Consider the following 21,371-nt stretch of genomic DNA (forward strand, 5'->3'; position numbering starts at 1 on the left):
GTTTATTTGAACATTGAGAGACAAATGAACAACAAAAAAATCCATAAAAACGTACGTCAAAAATGTTATAAATTGATTTGCATTTTAATGAGGGAAATAAGAAAGATTTCTGGCTCCCAGGTGTCTTTTATACAGGTAACGAGCTGAGATTAGGAGCACACTCTTAAAGGGAGTGCTCCTAATTTCAGCTTCATACCTGTATAAAAGGCACCTGTCCACAGAAGCAATCAATCAGATTCACGGCAAGTGAGCTGTGACGTCAAATCTGTCACGTGACCCTCGCATGTGGAAGCGTAACGCATTGTAGTGTAGCGGTTAGCGCTACGCCGCGCTACGAACCCGGCGTCCCGAGTTCGATTCCCGCTCACGGCCACCACCGGTGACGATTATTTGAACCGCTCCTGGGCCTCCCCTAGGTCGACTCGGCCTCAAAAGAGTAACTGCTGTGGTGTGTGAACATCGCCACTGGGGAGATAAAGGCGGCCGGGTGTGGTGAATCCAAGTCCCGGGCGAAGCCGGGTAGTACAGCTAGTTTATTATAAGCAGAGGGCTGCGAAGCTAACACAAATAGCGAGCAATAAGCGAGGGGAAAACGCCAGCTGCTGGCATGATGAGCACGCTCTGGCTCGCCACATCATCCACTGCTCCTCTTCTTAGCCTCTTTAATCACTGGAAAAACCTCATCTTCAGCTCAAGCCTCATGTTACCTTTTTTTAACTGCGGCTCTGGGAATGTGGCCTTCATCATCGTCGTCATCATCATCATAAACTCTGCCGTCTGTCCCAAGAGGTCCCCCCCCGTCTCGGCGATTCTCGGCCAGCTCTGCCTCCTGGAGTCTATTCTCGTGACCTCTAAGTTTAACTGGCCCCTGGGTGTGGCCTAGAATGTGGGTCTGGCCAACTCTGAAAACTCAGGCTGCTAATCAGGGCCCATCCTTGGTTTTCGACTTCAGAGGCACGTCACCTGACCAAGAAGGTTTGCAAATAACCCAGGCATGTGTCTTAACAAAGCACGAGCAGCTATTGTGACCTCCCTTTGTTGATTTTTTTATTCCTTACACCACACACTCATTTATTTGGTTACTTTTTTATCAAGTGTGGAATGTGTGATAATTATAGTGGTCACAGTGAGGATAGTAGTTATGATGATGATGGCAGTTAGTAGTAATAATGTGGTGGTGGGGATATTATTGACGTTAAAAATGGTAATAACGAAGTAATGCACACTCCTGTACTGCTGATTAATTGTACGCACACGACTGTACTATACTACAATGCAATTCGTGTATTATACACTCCAACCCTTCTTTTTCCATTGGTATCTGTGGCACCAGTCCCACCTTACCAAAAATGTAACCACCTGACAGAGACACAAAGAGACACAGTGGAAAAGAGACAGGGAGACGGAAGAAATTGAGAGATAGAAACACACAGACACACAGACAGACAGATGGGGATATAAAACAAATACAAAGGCAGTGAGATGGAGAGACTTGCCATTTAATTGGAAAAAGTATTTTTTAAAATTCTTCGAATTAGTATTTGCAGTAAACTGATTATCACGGCTAGCTACATACGATGTGAAAGGAGTTAAACATACATACATAATGCATTTGCAATTGGGCTGAACAGTAAAAAGTTATATTTAGCGTACCCCTAGTATTGAGGGTATGGGTGTTTGAGGCGGGGCTCTCGCATGCGTTGATACACAGGTCAGAGAGCTGGAATTAAAGTAGGGAGGAAATACGCTTCTAACATCTGAAAGCGGGTGCACGCAAGGTAGGCTCTTGTGCCCGGATACGGTGACTTGAAGTTCAAAATCGACCGTGGCAAAGAACGCATTGTAAATATACAGGTGAGCTCCGAATTGCGAACTTTCTTACAGTAAGACACCCACATTAACGACCAAAACTCGTATCTGCGACCGCCTAAAGGCTGCTACCAACACCGAGTCGCCTGATGGCGCTGCTTTGCTCTTCCACCGTGTATGCGCATGTACAGTATAGGCCGTCAGTCTGCAGCTGCGCCTAGAGCGAACGCAGTTCGAAGGTCCTTGGAGCAATGAAGAATGCCTATGCTTGCTACAGGGAGCTTTACTATGAAAAGAAGGAGGCGTCTTCAGTCCAAACATCATTGGACTCGTATTTTAAGAAGCCTCAGCCAGTGCAGCCCATGCAGAAAAGTACTTAAGGATTTTCAAACGTAAGCGTTTCTTTTTACTCAATAAATGTTTGTAAAAAAGTTATGCTGAGTTACAATAAATGTTCGTTAAGGGTTATTTTCATTTATTTTCGTGGTCAATTTTGGTATTTTAATCGCATGTAATGGGTTTCCAGGAACGTAACCCCAAGGTATAACATTGCGCCAATGGGAAACGAGGATTCGACTTACGACGGCCTCGATTTGCGACCGTCTGTCCAGGAACCAATTAGGTCTTAGGTGCGGGGGGGGGTCACCTGTAATCAGGAGGTTGTGCTGAGGTTTGGCAGATTTGTCATACGAGAGGACAGCACATTTCTTTATCGGGCAATAAAATGGGCACCTAGAGGTCAGCAACCAAGGGAAACGCCAAAGATAGATGGTGGGATACCGGGCAACAGCTATTTCATCGAATCTCTTTCATAGTTGATCCGACAACCACGTCAAGAGTATCGAGGCATCGAGGGTTAATCACCGTATCGATTCACTGGCAATCCACGAACAGAGTAATCCCATCATCGCGGAATGTGTGTTAACGGCAGATGGCGGTCAATCTTACACAAGCTCCGATCGAATGCATTGGTGAGTACGTAACTTATTGTGCTTTGTATGTCATCATTAAAATGTATTTTTTTTATTTATAAAATACTTTAACACATTTATCATGTGTATAGTACTCCAACGAAGCCCTCATATATCGCTCATCGGTAGAAAAAAAGCGGTTGGGAACGCAAATCCATTGGAACCATGTCATAATTACCTACTATAGTGCTGTTCATATTGTGCTCCATTTACCGCTGTAGGTATGCCTGTTTCATGTACTGTACTAACAAGTCAATTCTACTGTACTCCTACAAGGCAGTGGTGGGGGAGCTCCTGTTGCTCCCAATCCGGATAATTTTTTTTGTGTTTAGTTTCATATCATCCACACCTCCGATGAGCACGGTCGGCTACATACGTTGCAAAAGAAGTTCAACATGCATACGTGCAAGAGTTCCAGGACCTCCGCGATCTTGGTGATGCCCTCAGTTAACATTTACTTGAAGTTTCTAATAGGCGGAGCCTGAGACTACATCCTGGTCTTTTGAGTTGTCAGCGAGCTAAAGAAATCGATTTAAAAAATGTTTTTAACCGTGACTACAAATCGTGATAATGAATCAAATTGCACGAGGTGGGCTCTGGTTGGCTCAGTGTAAGTCGCTCTCATTGGCTGAGCAAATGATGAGGGCGGGTACATTGTCGGTCGGCCTGTGTTCTCCAGGGTGTGCCTGTGATGACATTTATTACTTTTTACACGCTTTCTTTTAACTCACTGGCTGTTGTTGTTGTATCCTCAAATCTTGTAACGCAATTTTAACCCACTTCCCAATGTGGTATCGACTGCAAACTCGGTATACTTATGTCATACTGATGAAAATACTAAATACTATCATTAAAGATAAATATTTGTAAACCATCTTTTTGTTATGCTTCAGCTTGGGTCTAATTGTCCACGCTCAACTGACGTTGGCTGTAATTGGTCACGGCCCCCTTACGTTGTGGCAAGCTTCGGGGCCACTTCCTGGAGTCGTGGAGTTCTGCCATTATTAGTACACGGTACATTTCACAAAAGTGTGTTTTAAAAAAAGTATTTTTAAAATATTACTTATTTTAAACGAAAACCCTCCACTACCTGACAAAGCCGATCAAATGTGGGCAAATACGCCAATTGATTTGGTTTATCAGCAAAAGTGAAATGTTAAAAAGCAAGCAAAATCTTGGGACATTTTTAATACGATGTTTTGTTGGAAATTACATGCATCATGAGGCATTAACAAAAGTGCAGCTCTCAATGAGGTTCGTGTAAACATAATTGGTGTACAACCATTAAGAGTAGAACACAAATGCAGCTCTCCACCCTCAATCTCACCTCGACCTTCCTGTTCCTTGTCCATATATTGGTGCTGAGCTCCCATGGACTTAAAATCCAATCTCAAGAAGAAATCTACATTGGGCCCTGTTCATCGATACAATCCTTATATAGAAAAACAAATCTGCACTATACTTAGCTATTCTAGATTTGAAGCTTTCGTGACTGCAAGGATCCATACTCTTTGGTTCTATTCGGTAAAGTCACGTAGGTAAAAAAAAATAAAAACAACAAAAATCACGACGCTTTGGCCACAACACAAGTGGCCTTCATCAGGTGAAGGAAACCGGACTGTCCAGAGGACAGCGTTGGAGTGAAGACAGCCAAGCCCAGGTCGCGTCCTTTAATGTGTGAGGGAGGAAACAAAAAACGCCTTGACAAAGGAATTAGCATAAAATAATGTACTACTGTGAAAGTTTGGGATACCACTACTTGAATAAATATACTGTACCATTGAAAATTAGTTTAATGTTTGGTTCGATTTAGAACATCTTTCCAATGATTACTTAATTTGAAACCATCCTCTCGGTTGAAATTGTGTCTGTGTAAATCTGAATTGCCTCGTGGACAAATCTCTGATAAAAACCCATGGGTTTGCAGAGAACCTTGGTATAGGAGAAAACTATATAGTGATCACCCACAGCGTTGTAACAGTGATCAGCTACGGCAGAAGAATTCGTTTTGCCGTGTTTCAAATCTGATTTGTGCTCGCGAATTCGGTCAGAGACATGTCGTTTCGTCTCCCCGATATAGCAGTCACCACAGGTGCAGATCAATTTGTAAACCCCGGGGTACTGTAAGTCAGGAATGACATCCTTCACGGAAGGGATCAGGTCACGGATTTTGTGTACTGTATTGAACAGGACCAGGATCTTGTGTTTGTTTAGAATTTTGGAGATCTTTTTAGTAACGCCTGCTATATATGGTAGTGTGATGGTTTTGATCGTAGTATCAAGTGGTTGTTTCTGTATGGAGGGAGAAAAAAAATCCTTTGTCAAGGCGTTTTTGTTTCCTCCCTCACACATTAAAGGACGTGACCTGGGCTTAGCTGTCTTCACTCCAACGCTGTCCTCTGGACAGTCCGGTCCCTTCACCTGATGAAGGCCACTTGTAATGTGGCCGAAACGTCGTGATTTTTGTTGTTTTTATTTTTTACCCACGTGACTTTACCGAAAAGAACCAAAGAGTATACTTAGCTAATTCATTATCCCCATTGTCAAAGCCAAGAAACCAAAGGTGTTCATTTTAATAGGTAACAAAGCCTTTGCTTTAAAGCTTTCGTGACTGCAGGGATTCATATTCTTGGTTCTTTCGGCAAAGTCACATAGAAAGGAAACAATAAAATATATAAAACAATAAAATTATCACGACGTTTCGACTGCAATACAAGCAATCATCATCAGGTGTGAAAACCACTGCACAAAAAAATTCAAATTTTTATTATTGCTGTGGTTTTCAAAAAAATTCAAATTTTTTCTTGCTGTGGTTTTCACACCTGATGATGATTGCTTGTGTTGCAATCGAAACGTCGTGAGAATTTTATTGTTTTATATTTTTATTATTTTATTGTTTCTCTTCTACGTGACTTTACCGAAAGAACAAAGAATATAAATCCTTTGCTGTTGCAGCACCAACATTTTGGAACCTTGTTTCCTCCCTTAACATCGCATATCTGCCTTCAAAAAAATATCCTGAAGCAGAATATTCGCGCTGGATACAGCCACATTTTGTAATGTGATTTGTAACTTTTGTCCTCACCGGAGAATGTATGTGTGCGCGTTGAACTTATTTCGCACCGTACGTAACTAACCGTGTTAATCGGAGGTGTCTATCGATAGTTTAATGTGACTGTGCCATTTTATTGAGGGACTACTACTATGTGGCGTTATCTTGGTGTGGTCTTGGACTGTTTTGTTGCTATTTTTTGCTGCTCTGCCTAAGCTTCATAAATCGGACTTAGATAATTTATTACTTACTAACTTCACTACCCGGCTTCGCCCGGGACTTGGATTCACCACGCCCGGCCGCCTTTGTCTCCCAAGTGTGCGATGTTCACACACCACACGAGTTACTCGTTTGAGGCTGAGTCGACCTAGGGGAGGCCCAGGACCGGTTCAAATAATCGTCACCGGTGGTGGCCGTGAGCGGGAATCGAACTCGGGTCGCCGGGTTCGTAGCGCAGCGTAGCGCTAACCACTACACTACCGCTCCCCCCCCCACACACGCACACGTGCGTCCATAGGTACACATACACGCACTTGCTGCAGACACACACAACTTTCAGGGTGCGTACGGCAGTAAACGACTGAAATAATAAACCAATGCTGCGCAAAGAACGCCTTAGACCCGCAACACATTTGTATGGCACTTTACCCGCGGAGGGTTGGGGGGGGGTGGGTGACATCAGCAGGCACACTCTGTTACGCTTCCGCATACGGGTCACATGACAGATGTGACGTCACAGCTCACTTGCCGTGCAAAATATATCCATTATTGCGCCCCCCCCCCCCAAAAAAAAAAACTACAAAAGTGTATTTCTCTGAATTTTTGCATGGTGTAAAGTCTGGAAAGTACCCACATGGCAAATTTCAAGTTTGTTGCATGTCGGGAAGTACGCTAAACATTTTAAATATATATACATAGATTTCTATTTAATGACTTGCTTACCTTTTTGTCTATTTGTATAGTTTGCTGTTGTAACGGTGCTGGCCCGCCACATACTGGGCATCTGCGAAAGAGAGCTTAATAGCGCATCGGATTCCGCCAGTCTAAAGAAAGATTCTGACCCCATTGAGCGGACTTCATCTCAAGGGGCACTCCTGTGGGTGTGCGTTTCGTTTGCGCGTTTACCATAATGCCTGTGAGTAGACAGACGCCCCGTCCACAGTAGGTGTGTGGCACCATGTCGCCGTAGCCAATGGTGAGGAACGTTATCGAGATGAGCCACATGGCCGCCAGAAAATTGCTTGTTATGTCTTGGGGGTCATGATACCTGCAAAAGAAAACATCATGAATATTCATAACCCAGCTGTTCACGGAAGTAGAAACCTTTTGCTTTAGTTTAAGAGGAAGTGGAAAAAACCGATAAATACTATGCTGTTTATCAAGGATTTAAAATGTACAAGCCTTGCTGTTATACTTGGCCTTAAAACTACAAAAACATAAAGATACACTTCTCATTAGAGGGATTGTTATTAAATAAGATTTACATGTAATGATTGCACATTTGGTTGTTCAGCTGTGGCACAACACAACAGTAGTAAAAAAACGAATTTAATGTTCATTTGCATTTTAAAGTATTACCAGTAACGCTATTAGGTGATACAACAGACATTTCACCAGGATATTTTGATAAAACTAGCCACAGTGCTGATTATTTCTTCAAACAACGGCAGGGTACGAGTTTCTGGTTTTGGAGATAGTTTTACCAGTGGTCATTTCATTTTTAAAAAAACCCACACTGATTTATGAGCACATCCTGGTGCCATTTTTGCTGGGAAAATGAATGGTAGACACCAATCCACTCCACAAACGGCAGCTAGGCAATCCCAAATGAGAGCAGACCACATTCTGCCACAGAATTGTAATGCAACGACATAATCCCTGCACCACATAAAGGGCACGAGAGATCCAGGCCCCGATTTGCCCGACATAAAACATGCACAGACATGGGCACGTGTGCGGTTCAATGGCTCCACCACATTGGAGACAACTCCAATGTGGTGGAGTCATTCTATAAAGTGCTCTGATAGCCTCACATGACTGCTCAATTCTGAAACTTGTGAAGGTGGTTCAGAGCCACAGCCGCAAAGGGCAACTGCACACCTGTGTTTCCGTGTGCATCTATAAAGTCAAGGTTAAGAGGTCAAAACAACGATGAGTGAACGCCACACCTCCCAATCTCACATATGCCCGATACTGTAGCTGTTATACTAAACTAAGCCATTAAAAAACTAAACTGCTGTATTTTTATTTTACCAGGCGAGGCCCACTGAGCTCTGCCGCTATTTTTCAGAAGCGATCTGGCCACAAATTACATGCTCGAAAGAAGTGGCTTGTTACGTGGAAATTTATAGCAGCCAAATACTGTCAACGAATGTTTCTAAATGTGGAGGGAAAAACCGGAGGACCCAGAGAAAAATCCATGCGACCACGGGGAGAGCACGCAAACTCCAAATATGCAGGCGTCAGGGTCGGGATCGAGCCCACGATCTCCTGCATAGTTGATAATTGTTTTTTTACCCTTTTATCTGGCAACAAAACTGACACCTTTTTTTACAAGGAGTCATGTTTACATTGACCACAATACCTGCGGTCGGAACGCAAACAAAAAACTCTGATAATGTATGCACTGTCCTTGAAATTGATTGGTCCACACCCGAAACAGCTTTCTTTAGAGCCTCGTCTCACATGGTGTTGGACCAGAAGACGCCAAAAGGCGCACAACTCAAAGGCAATGCACCATCAGAGTATGAGAGCTCGGGGTAAGCATTTTCCTGTATAGTTTCTGTATACCAGGTGAGGTCGTTAACGTCACCACAGCGACACCCACATTTGGCACGCGCGCACATATACATGCAGAGCATTCTGCAGAACCTTATCGGCTGTTTGTGCATGATAGATACTTTCAGAGCAGTGGACCAGTGGTCAGCAGTCTGAGTTCGATTTTCAGTCACCATTTGCAGAGGCAAGTGGCATATGAACCTGTTAATGGGTAAGAAAGATTGCATCACTCGCAATGCCCCAGCTCTGCCCTAATCCCACCCCACTTTGAGCCATTCTGCCATCGCAGAACGAGGAGCAATGGCAATGGGCTCCTCCTGTCAGTGCGTAATCAGCAACTGAAAGAGAAGGTGGAATAGGGCCAATTTACCACAAAAATTACTGCAGTATTGCAAAAAACGAGGTGGACTAAGAGCTAAAAACGATCCATGAACTGGGGCCCACGCATGTTTATTGGCCTCACAATCCACTTGGTTATGCATATTGCTATTGAAGGACAAAGACTTCTGCTACCATAACATTCTTACTTTTATTCCACTGGCACAAAAATAAAATAAGCGGGAACTTTCTCAAAAGTAGTCATCAACTTCGTGTTTGGCAAGCTCATTTTATTAAAGTCAAAAATAGGTCTACAATTTTTGTAAGGAACTTTCTTAAAAAAATACTTTTCAATAACTCAAATGCTCAAACAGGCCAATCATATATGCTCTATATTGTCTGGAATGTAATCACAATATCGACATCCACATGTCCTTTCTCTCCAGACATATAAGCTTGCTTAAAGTCTAAATTTTATTTGCATAATACTGCCTTGTGATTGTACCTCCTTTCAATACATAAATAATATATAATCCATCAGGATAACTTGATCTGCATCCTAAAAAACCTGATGCCTTCACTGTTGTGAGGACTGGCCCATGATTTTACCATTGAATACTCTGAGAGTTGGTTGCCAAATCTAAATAATGGAGTCATATTTCATCCATTTCTACAAATTTGGTGTAAATGTTTATTTTGTTTAATTGGTTACTGATCTGAATCGTCAACATTTTTACCACGCTTCTTGCAAACACCTTTTTTATCCCCAAAGTATTGGTCAACAGGCATGCACTATACATATTGATGGGCCAACAATCTCAGAAATCTCTACTTTATGGGCAAGTGACATTTGTGAGCTTAACTGACGTCTGCGTTTATAACTGATATTTGAGGACATTTAGACTGCACATCTCCTCCACAAGTCTCTCTTCCACATTTCAATTCAGTCCACAACTTCTTAAACATGAAATATCATTCGGCAGAGTCTCATAATGTGCATTCTATATCTTGACGGATCATGTTCTTCTTTTGAAGATATTTAATTCCTTTACCTCAGCTCAAGTCTCTACAATGTTCAGATCCAAAAAACAAGAAGAATTAAAACAACTTTATTAATCCTATATTTTTCCCTCAAGTAGGTCCCACGGATGCTGGAGAGATTAATAAAGGGACTCCATCTTGAATCAAGCCAATGTAAACATTTCTCCCAATGCTACCATGTTGCTATGACAGGGGCGGAGCCACAGGGGGGGCTGGGGGGGCTAAGCCCCCCCTGAAATTTTGGGAAAGTCGGTGATCGGGATAACCGGATATCCGGCTGCTGAAAAATGCTGCAGGCTGCCACCTTGTCCTGCCCTGCAGGCTGCCACCTTGTGCTGCCCTGCAGGCTGCCACTTTGTGCTGCTCTGCAGGCTGCCACCTTGTGTGCTGCCCTACAGGCTGCCACCTTGTGCTGCCCTGCAGGCTGCCACCTTGTGCTGCCCTGCAGGCTGCCACCTTGTGTGCTGCCCTGCAGGCTGCCACCTTGTGCTGCCCTGCAGGCTGCCACCTTGTGCTGCCCTGCAGGCTGCCACCTTGTGCTGCCCTGCAGGCTGCTTGAGCGGCAGCCTTTCGAACTTATCGAACGTATTAGCCACATCAGCGGCTCTGACCTATTAATAAACTCCGCGTTCAAATCCAATAAAATTTATTTTATACATTTGTGGCGCCCATTGGAAAACATAAACACTGGATATCTCAGAATATTCAAGTCAGCCCCCCCAAAGTCAAAATCCTGGCTCTGCCCCTGGGCTATGAAAATGAGATAAATTATGACAGGGGCAGTCCCTCTCATGCAGATGTTTGGGCTTTTCCTGAATTTCAAAGTCGTTTTTTTGGTCTGGAAGAAAAGCTTCAATCAAAGACTACACAACAGTGTATTGAGACAAGTGGTGCTTACCAGATTTAAAATAACTGGTTATCTGATGACTGGACTCTGATGACAAAAAGGCCGCCAATCAGTAAGAGATATACATGGACATCTGTTTTACATAGGGCCACTACAATCACATTGCAGTGCTATTATGAAGCGCTTAATGAGGCCAATGAGCCCAAATGATAAAATCATTAACTCTTAAGTGAATTCCAAGAGCAAAGTGAAGATAGCTTTGAATTTCTTCCATGATTGGCTCCTAAAAGGCATCTATTTTGTAGATATCCAAATAATAAGCAATTCCCCTTTGCACCGACCTTATTAAGGACACCGTATTGTTTTGAACCTTCAATATATGAGAAACGTGTTAATATACGAGGCTGATAAAATCACGAGAAAATATTCTTCTGCATGTGGCACTATGGAAAGCCTGAAGTAACTTCACTCTCTGTCGAGAGACTCCTATGTCAGTGGTTGCATTTACATTTCCAAAACCCTATCATCTCATATTATCCAGAGCAAGTTGTGGGGTTCCATATATAACGTCTCAAGAGCTGGAGAACATTCTTAGATTTTAAGTCATACCCCTCGTTGATGACATGGTACAACCCAAGGTACAAATTGGTGCACGATGACAATGAACAAAAACACTCAACACATTCATCAATAAGACTGCCTTACAGAACACATAATAGGTGACGTTTTGGGCAATTTCCCTTCTTCAAAGCATCCTTCTTCATGTGCGATGAAGAAACTGGCCACTGCCCAAAGCATATAGATTTTATTCTTTGAAGGCCACAGTGTTATTGACGATGGACATAGCGAGTTTTTTTGGTCCGTTGTACAAAATTGGAGTTTTCCACTTTTCCAGGAAATGGGTGAGATTAACCCGAGTGAACATTCTGCTTAAACAGAGATTTCCCAGGGGAATTATCAAGGATTTGTGTCCTGCTGAGGGAGTGACCTCTTTGAGGATCTATGTCTTCCTCTGCGTCTTGCCTACGATGCCACCCCTACAGCATTATTACCCATGTGAACATAGTGCCGACTTATTCTTGGTTATTTCGGTAAAGTCACGATTTTCTTGCTGTGGTTTTCAAGACAATTTTCTTGCTGTAGTTTTCACACCTGATGATGATTGCTTGTGTTGCAGTCGAAACGTCGTGAGAATTTTATTGTTTTATATTTGTATTATTTTATTGTTTCCCTTCTACGTGACTTTACCGAAAGAACCAAGAATATGAATCCCTGCAGTCACGAAAGCTTTAAATCAAAATTTATAGTGCCGACCGTTCTAATTAATGGCATATTCTTGTGCCTGGCATCCGTGCATACAAACAAAAATATCTGGAGACCAGAGACCCAGGCACAAGAGAGACCTGGAGTAGGCATCATCCACTTTTAGGGTGAAGCCACATTCGGACACTGTCATCACGTGTGCAACCCCTGTGCACAATGGGCGGTTGGTGACACAGCCTCTTGATAGCACGTTCACCGCTTGTTGCAGATGTTCATGGTTCGTGTCCAGCAGCAGCCCTAGTTATTAGTGAGGGTGTATTAATCCAATAACTAATATTTAAAAAATACTTTTTTTTTAAACACGCTTTTATGAAATGTACTAGTAATGGCAGAACTCCACGACTCCAGGAAGTGGCCCTGAAGCTTGCCATAACGTAAGGGGGACCGTGGCCAATTACAGCCAACGTCAGTTGAGCGTGGACAATTAGACCCAAGCCGAAACATAACATATAAAAAATAAAGTTTACAAATATATATATTTTTTGATAGAATATAGTATTGTCATCAGTATGACATAAGTATACCAAGTTTTCAGTCCATACCACATTGGGAAGTGAGTTAAAATTGCTTTACAAGATTTGAGGATACAACAATAACAGAGTGAGTTAAATAAAAGCGTGTAAAAATATACGCCCTCCGCTTCATAGTGGCCGTTAAAAGATCCAGTGAAGTAATTCAGCAACATGACGAGTCAATTACGTTCCTTAAATTGCTTGATCCACACCTAACACTTTAATATGTAAAGGTGTCCGCAAATAGAGCACAGAATTGGGTATACCAGCATCCTGAAGACCATCCACTTCTTTTTAACACTTTCCAACTAAGTTTAGAAAAGCGTTCAGGCATCAGCTCTGTCCATCTGTCTGTAGTGGGGGGGGGGGTCTCATAACTCTAACAAACACGATCCAATATGAGTACAATTTTAGGATAAAGATGTGTTGCTATCAGCTACTCGCCCTTTTGAAAACCAGCTAAATGTATTAAATGGTCGCCTAAAACCTACCTTTACTAGCTGTCCTAGGAACACATTCTGCTGTGATTCCAACTTTGTCCCTCCGACATAGCTTTATTTATTTAGCCAACTTATTGTACATGACCTTGACACTCATATTTATCCTGATCCCAACCTTGAAGCCTTCTCTATTAAGTTCTTATGACATTTCCTGCAGCTCATTCCCATTGGCAGTTCATCCACATTTTACGATGACTGTGATTTATGTTTCCCCAATTGAATCTTCAGAAAACATGAGAGTTGGAGAATGCACTTTACACCATGGGGCCTAATGAACAATACGTTTTAAAAATGTTTTCTCATAATCAGTTTTTAAAATGTGATTATGAATAGTAATTTAATAGTAGCTATTGAGTAACAGATCAAGCTCTGCAATAATCAAAAATGAAATTACCAAATAAATGCATTGGTATTAAAGGTAAAATGAGAAAGTGTTGGTTGCACATTGCATTATGGGTAGAACGGTTGTATTGATGTCAATAAAACCATCATGCGCATAATCTACTTAGTGATGCATTTTTGGGCACAATTATCATTTCAGTAGGATTAGAGAAGATCTCAAGAAATAGGATAACCAGATGGTCGATGGGATCAAAGGGCATTACAACTGTTTTAAATTCCTGAACCTTGCAAGCAGGGTGGAGGAAGCAAGTTTTATTTGAGTGTCTTTTTCGCCCTTGCTGTCCAATGTTACTGAGAAATCACTTATTAGGTAAACAAATGTGTGTTCCTATTGCAGGTATACTATGTTTGAATGTAAAAATGGAAGGGGTCAGTCTAGCACTCAAATATGGTCAATTAGCACTCAATACAAGGCCACGTATCTGAATGTGTAAGGGACGCCTTGTATATCGGAGGCGTGGGTTCGATCCCGACCTTGATGCCTGTATAATTGGGATTTGCACGTTCTCCCTGTGCCCGCGTGGATTTTTCTCCAGGTCCCCCGGTTTTTCCGTCCACATTTAGAAGCGTGCGTTTAGAGTATTTGGCTGCTATAAATGTCCACGTGATGAGCCACTTCATTGAGCTATCATTTGTGGCCATGTGTTGAGTTTATGTGACCTTATCTTCGTTTCTGTTGGGATTGAGACCAGACAAAGAACAGAAAGGCACCTCATATTCCAACTGAATACCGTTTAGCCAGCAAGAATGAACACCTCACCTTCACCTAAAACTCATATTTATTCCTGAGCGCTAGATGAACCGTATCCCTTTTTAGGTTCATATATGGCACAAACAATTACCGAGTGGCAGCCAAGAGGAGAAGATGAGAATTATGCGGCGTGCAAGTGCTAGGTAGATTACAACATTGCAGAACTATTGGTGATGGCAGCGGTTTGGGGAGGCCTTTATTCAGCCGTGGATTGATCATGGCAGTTGATGAATTTGTTTATAAGTTGCATTAAATTACACTGCACATGACATGGCGTCACATATAATTACGTCATGGCCCACAAATTGGAACGCAATGTCATACCGGTCAACCCATACGGTTTACCCGTATTATTGTACAGGGAAATTAAGTTTTCAGGCCGTTTCAATACAGGCAAAAAAATATGTGTTTGTGTTTCTCCCTTGTGATGGCATTTTGTAGGATAAACGTTGAGATTTATAATAACACGGGGTGGCCAATAAGGTCTGAATTGGTCTGTAATAAGGTAGGCACTTATAAGGGGTTGACAGGTATGTGATGCAAATTCTCTGGCTGAAATATTTTCAAATTAAGCACTGGTTATTTATCGCTAAGTTTACAGGCAGACATATATAGTGACATAAGTAATGCATTAATGCTTTAAACCTGCGTTGAAAAGTGATAAAAACACAGTAATAGTACAAAGCAAACTCCAAAATACAGGTACTGCATACTTTAAATAGCATAGCATGTGGATAATCAGTTAAGGAAAATGATTATACTTATCCCAAATGTAGCGTAAGGCATTCTTCGCCAGTTTTAAGTTCCAATGCCCTAATGAATGCGGAAAAAACACCATGCATATGCATGGATCATGTAATGCTCTCTATGATGCCTTTGTCCCCTGAAGTACTTAATCAGTGATGACAGAGGTGCTCATGCCAGGCCTGCGGGAAACAGAGCTCAGAAATGGCTCTTTTGTAGACGCCGTAGGCAATCCCTTTAATCAATTTGGCCAGATTTCAACAGAGGAAGTCCCTAATAGCAACACAACTTCATACTCAACTTTCGATCATATTGGATCACGTTAACGAGGCTGCGGTGAGACACGGGGCTCGTAATAGGCACTCCGTTGGGGCGGGCTGTGTGCACTGCAGCCAGCATCTCCGGGATGCCGGCCCGGGGGGGGTCTTTTGTACACTTTTTTTTGTCTCCAAGTTTTGGGTAACCGATTGATCAGTTGGCTGGATTTAAAAGGGTAATTCCCTAATGGCAACACATCTTTAAATTAGAATTTAATTCATATCAGATCATCTTTACCAGAGTACTCTGCTGCCCCAACCCCTTACAACCCCCCCACCCACCCACTTCACAAAGGCGCACCAAGACAAGGACTAAACTTATGCACACATACTATCATCCTTAGTTAAAATACATAAAAATAACAAACTCGCTGCTCGATTACCCAAAATTCTAGCCGCCCCGGACAAAGCGCATGTTAGTTCATCAGCACGGAGTGTTCAAACACGTTAACGGGATATTTCAAAGCTCATTGACCGTCTCATGCCGGGGGCACCTGAAGTGTTTTGTGCACTTACCTCTCGCATGCGCGCACAGTCCAAGCGGCAATGATCCACAGGGAAATGCTGAAGACGAGCAACACGGTGCCCGGGCAGATTGTCATGAGCGTCTTCATCACGAAACGCGTGTTGAAGGTGATCTTGTTTAACGCCCCAATGCTGCGCGATGACGCGTCGGTGAAGAGTTTGCTGTGCAGCAGCATGACGCGTGCGATCAGGTAGAGGCGCAGAAACATGGGGATGGAGAGCACAATGTCCACGTCAGCCTCCTTCACCGACGAGACGTAGGTGAAAGCTAAGCGGGCTGTCCACATGAACGTGTAGTTTCCCGGGATAGGATGGATGGCACATATGAGGAGCTCGAGGCCAATGTTGAAGATCCTCTGGTAGGTCATTGCAATTCGCCAGTCATCTGCACCATTGTCCACAATAAAGAGCTGCAGGAAGGGACACAAGGGCACTGTCATTGTAGGGGCCAGAGAGATATTCAATACTATTACAGTAATTGTAGGGTTTTTTTTTTAATATACTATTCAACTTTCATCAAACTATTAGACATTCCCATTAGTGCAAGCTCCCAGGGAAATATCGATTGCTGTAAACACAACTGTCGATTCAAAAATAATAGCTTACTATTTTGCAGATTTTTCAGACCAGCACTTCGTTCAGAAAAAAGACGTTTTATAGATGGTAACACATTTCAATTACAGGATATATAGTGGGAACATATTCACATACAGTAGGTGTCACTCATACGTGCTGGAAATTGCCAGCTGCTGCATTTTGTTAATTTACAAAAGCAATGCACAGAAGCACAGATTAAATGCGGCGTGCCACCAGACAGAGCGCAGAGTGGGCACAAGTGGAATCCAGAGCCAGAGCTAACATGGTCAGGTTTGGCTCCAGATTTCACCCAGGCCCACACTGCTGCACTGTGCCACGTTGTGATGTCTTCCTAAAGGATGTGTGTGGAGAGGCATGCCACGATGTACAGAATGGAGTGTGCACGGATGGTATCTGGAGCCTGAAACAAGGCAAAATGTGAAATTTAATATCATAATAGGTTTTCACCCTTTTTATCTGGCAACAAAACTGATACTTTTTTTTACAATGGATCATGCTTGCATTAACCATAACACTTGCGGTCAAAATGCAAACAAAAAGACAACACTGATAATGTATACACTGTCCTTGAAATTGATTGGTCCACACCCGAGACAGCTTTCCTTAGAGCCTAGTCTCCACTGGTGTTGGACCAGATGACGCCAAAAGGCGCACAACTCAAAGACAACGCACCATCAGAGTATTAAGAGCTCAGGGTAAGCTTTTACATTATGAGACTTCCTTTGCCAGTAGCAAGACATAACATCAGTTTTGTTGCCAGATAAAAAGGTAAAAACCTATTATTATTATATCTTGCTACTGGCAAAGGAGGTATCATAATGTAACGTGAAATTTGTGGAATTATAGGTCTACTGCGCCTTCTGTAGGAGGCGTGGCACATTGGTATTTTTTTGTGACGGCAATATTTTCCACGTGTAACAAACTGCGCGGTATTCGCTCGCTCTCGAAGACGGAACATGACTCGGAGGCGCGAGGAAGAACCACAGATGAGCCTCAAATGCAACAGCCTGGGTGTGGAGCCAGTGGCGAATTTTGAAATCCTTGCGTGCCCTCACTCATGTGTTGAGAGACACTCAAGTTACCATGCGGAGGAGAGACAATGAGGTGTTTTCTCAAGGAAAAATCCCTTTTTTATAATTGGGCCTAGGGACAGGCAAAAGTAGTTTAATGTAAAATAGTATCTTGTAATAATAAAAGTATTACTGTATAAAGAATGCGTAGAAGTGGGGGAGATATTTTTTAAACAATGTTCAAATGAACACAACTACAGATAATCATACTGTATATTTACTGTTGCAGTATAGATACGTGCTATATCCTTGTAACGTATAAAACAATAAAATGTTGACCGGTTTAAGATATTAAACGAACGAAAAGATGTTCATTTTGGGTGACTTATCATTACTTAGGGGAAGTAACGTTCATGTGTTAAGATGTTGATTCTATCTGGAAGTGATTCCCATCAGATAATATGAGGGCGCAATTGGAGAAAACAGTAGGCTAAATATATAATTGTGGTAGAGGAATACTGGTAGATGTACAATGATTTTTGTTCTGGTAAACTATCAGCAGGTGACATTGGGGTGTACTAACTGTCACTGCCGCGGTATGTGGAGCAAAAGCCGATGAGAGGCTGAAAAAGGAGGTGGATGAGGTGATGACTTCTGAGCATGTCATCAGGGGCCATCGGGCCATGCAACAGGATTTTAAAAGTCCTTCACTGATTGACATGGAGAGGGTCATGTGACTCTCTGCTCGTATTCGGGGCTCCCAAAAGACCCCATCTTAAACCTGCGAATATGGCTGATAACAGAGCAACTGTGTTCTCATTGCAGAGACAGTGCTCCAATCATTGAAACTTCCAAGGAAGTTGTATCACTGTCCTTCTGTGTGGACTCAAATAAAAAATAGTTTAATTCCCTTCACCTATTATGGATATCCGAAACAACATCATTGACCAGTGCTTAAAATACTTGGGTTTACTGATTGATTTCAACACTTACATTACAACCCCATATTGCTGACATCCAAATAAAATAAAGGTTTTTTTTTAATTGCACCTGCAAATTGTTGAAGCTATCATTCTCCCACTGTGTGATTACTCTGAGGCTGTTTACATATCAGCTACGAATCAAACACTAAACAGACTAAACCTGTACTCTAGATTGAGGCTAAACCCGCTTTATCATTCTGCTCTTTGATTTGCAGTGGATACACCAATCCAGGAACCCAACATTGTGACCTCAACTTAATATCCAACCTTACATCACTTGACGCAAGAAGACTCTGGGCGCTGTTCATCCATAAAATCCTTCTTTGCAAATCTGCGCGACACTTGGCTAATTCATGAACCCCATAGTCAAATCCAAGACACCTAAGATGTCCATCTAATTGCCTTTTAACAATCCCAAAAGGAAGAATTGCAACGTGACAAAAATACAGCAGGCAAACTGCTGAGGCAGTTTAAATATTTCTCCTGCCTCAGCAGTTCTCCTGCAGTAGTTTTTCACCTGAAGACGACTGCTCGTGTTGCGATCGAAACGTCGTGATTTTGTTGTTATTTTTTTTTCTAGCTACGTGACTTTACCGAAAGACCCAAAGAGTGTGAAATCCTGCAGTCACGAAAGCTTTAAGTCAAGATTACGTGACAATGCCTTTGCCATTGCAGCACCGGCGTTTTGAAACAACCTCGTTTCCTTCCCTTCACATTGTAAATCTTCCTCCATAAATGTACGGAAGCAGAAGATCAGTGCTGGATACAGCCACGTGCATCGATCGCTACATTTTATTGCGCAATCTTCATTGAGGGATAGTTTGTTGTGTTGGTGTGGTCTGGGACTGTTTTTGTTGTTTTTGCTGCTGTGCCCAAGATAGCATTTGTGTTGAAATATTGCCATGAATTGATGTACTTATGCAATTTGTACTTATATATATGATTTACTTTCAGTGATCTGTTTGCTTTTCCTAAACTTTTCACTGCTATCGTTTATTGTTTTAATGTTGTTGTAACTTTATGATCTGCCCCTACTGGACATCTGTGAAAAATAGCTTCATAGCTCATCGGATATCCCCAGGATACAAAACAATTCTGATTCTGAGTGGAGTGTGTCTCGTATAAATAGGCTTTATGTTAACTTATCTCATGGTGGTCTTGAGTCCTGTTGTTCATGCCTTTTTTATTTTAAACATGATATTAAAGGCTCTTGGTCTTGTGTCCACCCTTCTTGCAGATCAGACCCTTACACACCCAGAGCTGAAAATCGTTCCACTCTGCTGGGTTTTTTTTTCCTACTATACAATAAAACCTTGGATTGCGAGTAACTTGGTCTGCGAGTGTTTTTCAAGACGAGCAAATATTTTAAAATAAATATTAATTTGATAAACGAGCGAGGTCTTGCAATACGAGTAGTACGTGTACGCTTTGTCTGCCGAGCGTCACGTGATCACAACTGATATACGAGTGCTTTGGATTACAAACACATTTCCGGAACGAATTATGCTCGCAATCCAAGGTTTTACTGTACTTGACCATACCGGTCAGTGAAGGGAGGGGCACAGGGCCATTTCAGATGACACTCACCGCTAATGTTAGCCATTGCAAATAATTAAACTCGGGTCACCAGGTTCATAGTGGGGTGTGCCGATCACTGCACCACTTTGACAAATGTTTAGATTAATGATACTGGTAGGAACCTCCTGGTTACACCAGCCCACAGGGGATTATTGCGTCCGTCCATCCGTCGTGCATCCAAAAATGGGAGGGGTGGGGCAGGGTGGAGAGGGGAGGGTGGGGAGGGGCTGGTCACCCCGTGGTGCCCTTATAAAACTCAACGTTTAACCTACTCATGCCAGCTTGTGCCCGTCCTCACAGTCGGGCATATTTGCGGAATACACCACGTGGTGCCGCTGCTGACCCTGGCCATTGACCGAGCAACCCAACGTTCCTACCAGCTCCCTCCGCAGGAATGTGTTTCAATTTCGATTTCAAGCTTTCGTGACTGCAGGGATTCATATTCTTGGTTCTTTGGGTAAAGTCACGTAGAAGGGAAATAATAAAAGAATAAAAATAATAAAATAAAATTCTCACGACGTTTCGGGCCACAACGCAAGCAGCCGTCCTCAGGTGAAGAACAGAGCTGTCGGAAAGACAGCGTCCTAATGTCTAATAAAGACAACGTCCTAATGTACGGTGCGAAAGAAGTTCAAACCTACATGAAGACTTGACAGCTCAGCAACACATTGTGACGTAGGTGGCAGAATAACCAAGGGATGTTTTCAAGCGATGGAATTCCAGGTGTTGGGGGACATCAGAACAGAACACACCGGTGTTTTGAGACAGCTCTGTTCTTCACCTGAGGACGGCTGCTTGCGTTGTGGCCGAAACGTCGTGAGAATTTTATTTTATCATGTTTTATTTTTATTATTTTATTATTTCCCTTCTACGTGACATTCACCGAAAGAACCAAGAATATTAATGATTCAGTTCACGTACTACAGAATTTTACCTTTTCGTGATAATTTTGGCAAAAAATGAATCGAAGAGAATCTGAAATTCAGCTGAGCTTTTGAATCGAACATCGAATGTGATCAAATCCTTCAATCTATACATGCTCACTGGGCTTTCAGACCTCGACAGTCTGGGCTTCACAAAGTGCCCTGTAGAGAATTGTGAATGTTCTCCATAGGCCGCTTCAACAAAGACAATGGTAAAAAAAGGTCACTTCCCGTCAGATCACTCAAACAGAACAAAATTCTACCACCTCCGAATCTTGATGAAATTGACAGTCGTAGGTTCCACAGAGAGATATGAAGGGCACTGGGTCAAATTGCTTAGGGGTTATGGGTCATTGAATCTCCTGCCACCCAAGGGAGTTGTGTCGAGTG

At 42.5% G+C, this 21,371-nt stretch overlaps 1 protein-coding gene across 3 annotated transcripts in view; it reads right to left on the reverse strand.

Moving 5' to 3' along the window:
• LOC116940030 (small conductance calcium-activated potassium channel protein 2-like) overlaps positions 1 to 21,371 on the reverse strand; it is a 191,632-nt gene that overhangs the window by 150,634 nt on the left and 19,627 nt on the right. For all 3 annotated transcript variants that reach the window (XR_012929985.1, XM_076053219.1, XM_032949308.2), the window contains 2 exons: positions 15,882 to 16,300; positions 6,958 to 7,099 (listed from right to left, as the gene is read on the reverse strand). Coding sequence is in view for 2 of the 3 variants with exons in the window: in XM_076053219.1 (XP_075909334.1) it covers positions 6,958 to 7,099; positions 15,882 to 16,300 (561 nt within the window). In the remaining variant the exon portion in view is untranslated. The remainder of the gene's footprint in view (positions 1 to 6,957; positions 7,100 to 15,881; positions 16,301 to 21,371) is intronic.

Source organism: Petromyzon marinus, chromosome 1, assembly GCF_048934315.1.
Source record: "Petromyzon marinus isolate PM22_M1 ecotype Great Lakes invasive population chromosome 1, UKy_Petmar_22M1.pri1.0, whole genome shotgun sequence".
Taxonomy (NCBI): Eukaryota; Metazoa; Chordata; class Hyperoartia; order Petromyzontiformes; family Petromyzontidae; genus Petromyzon; species Petromyzon marinus.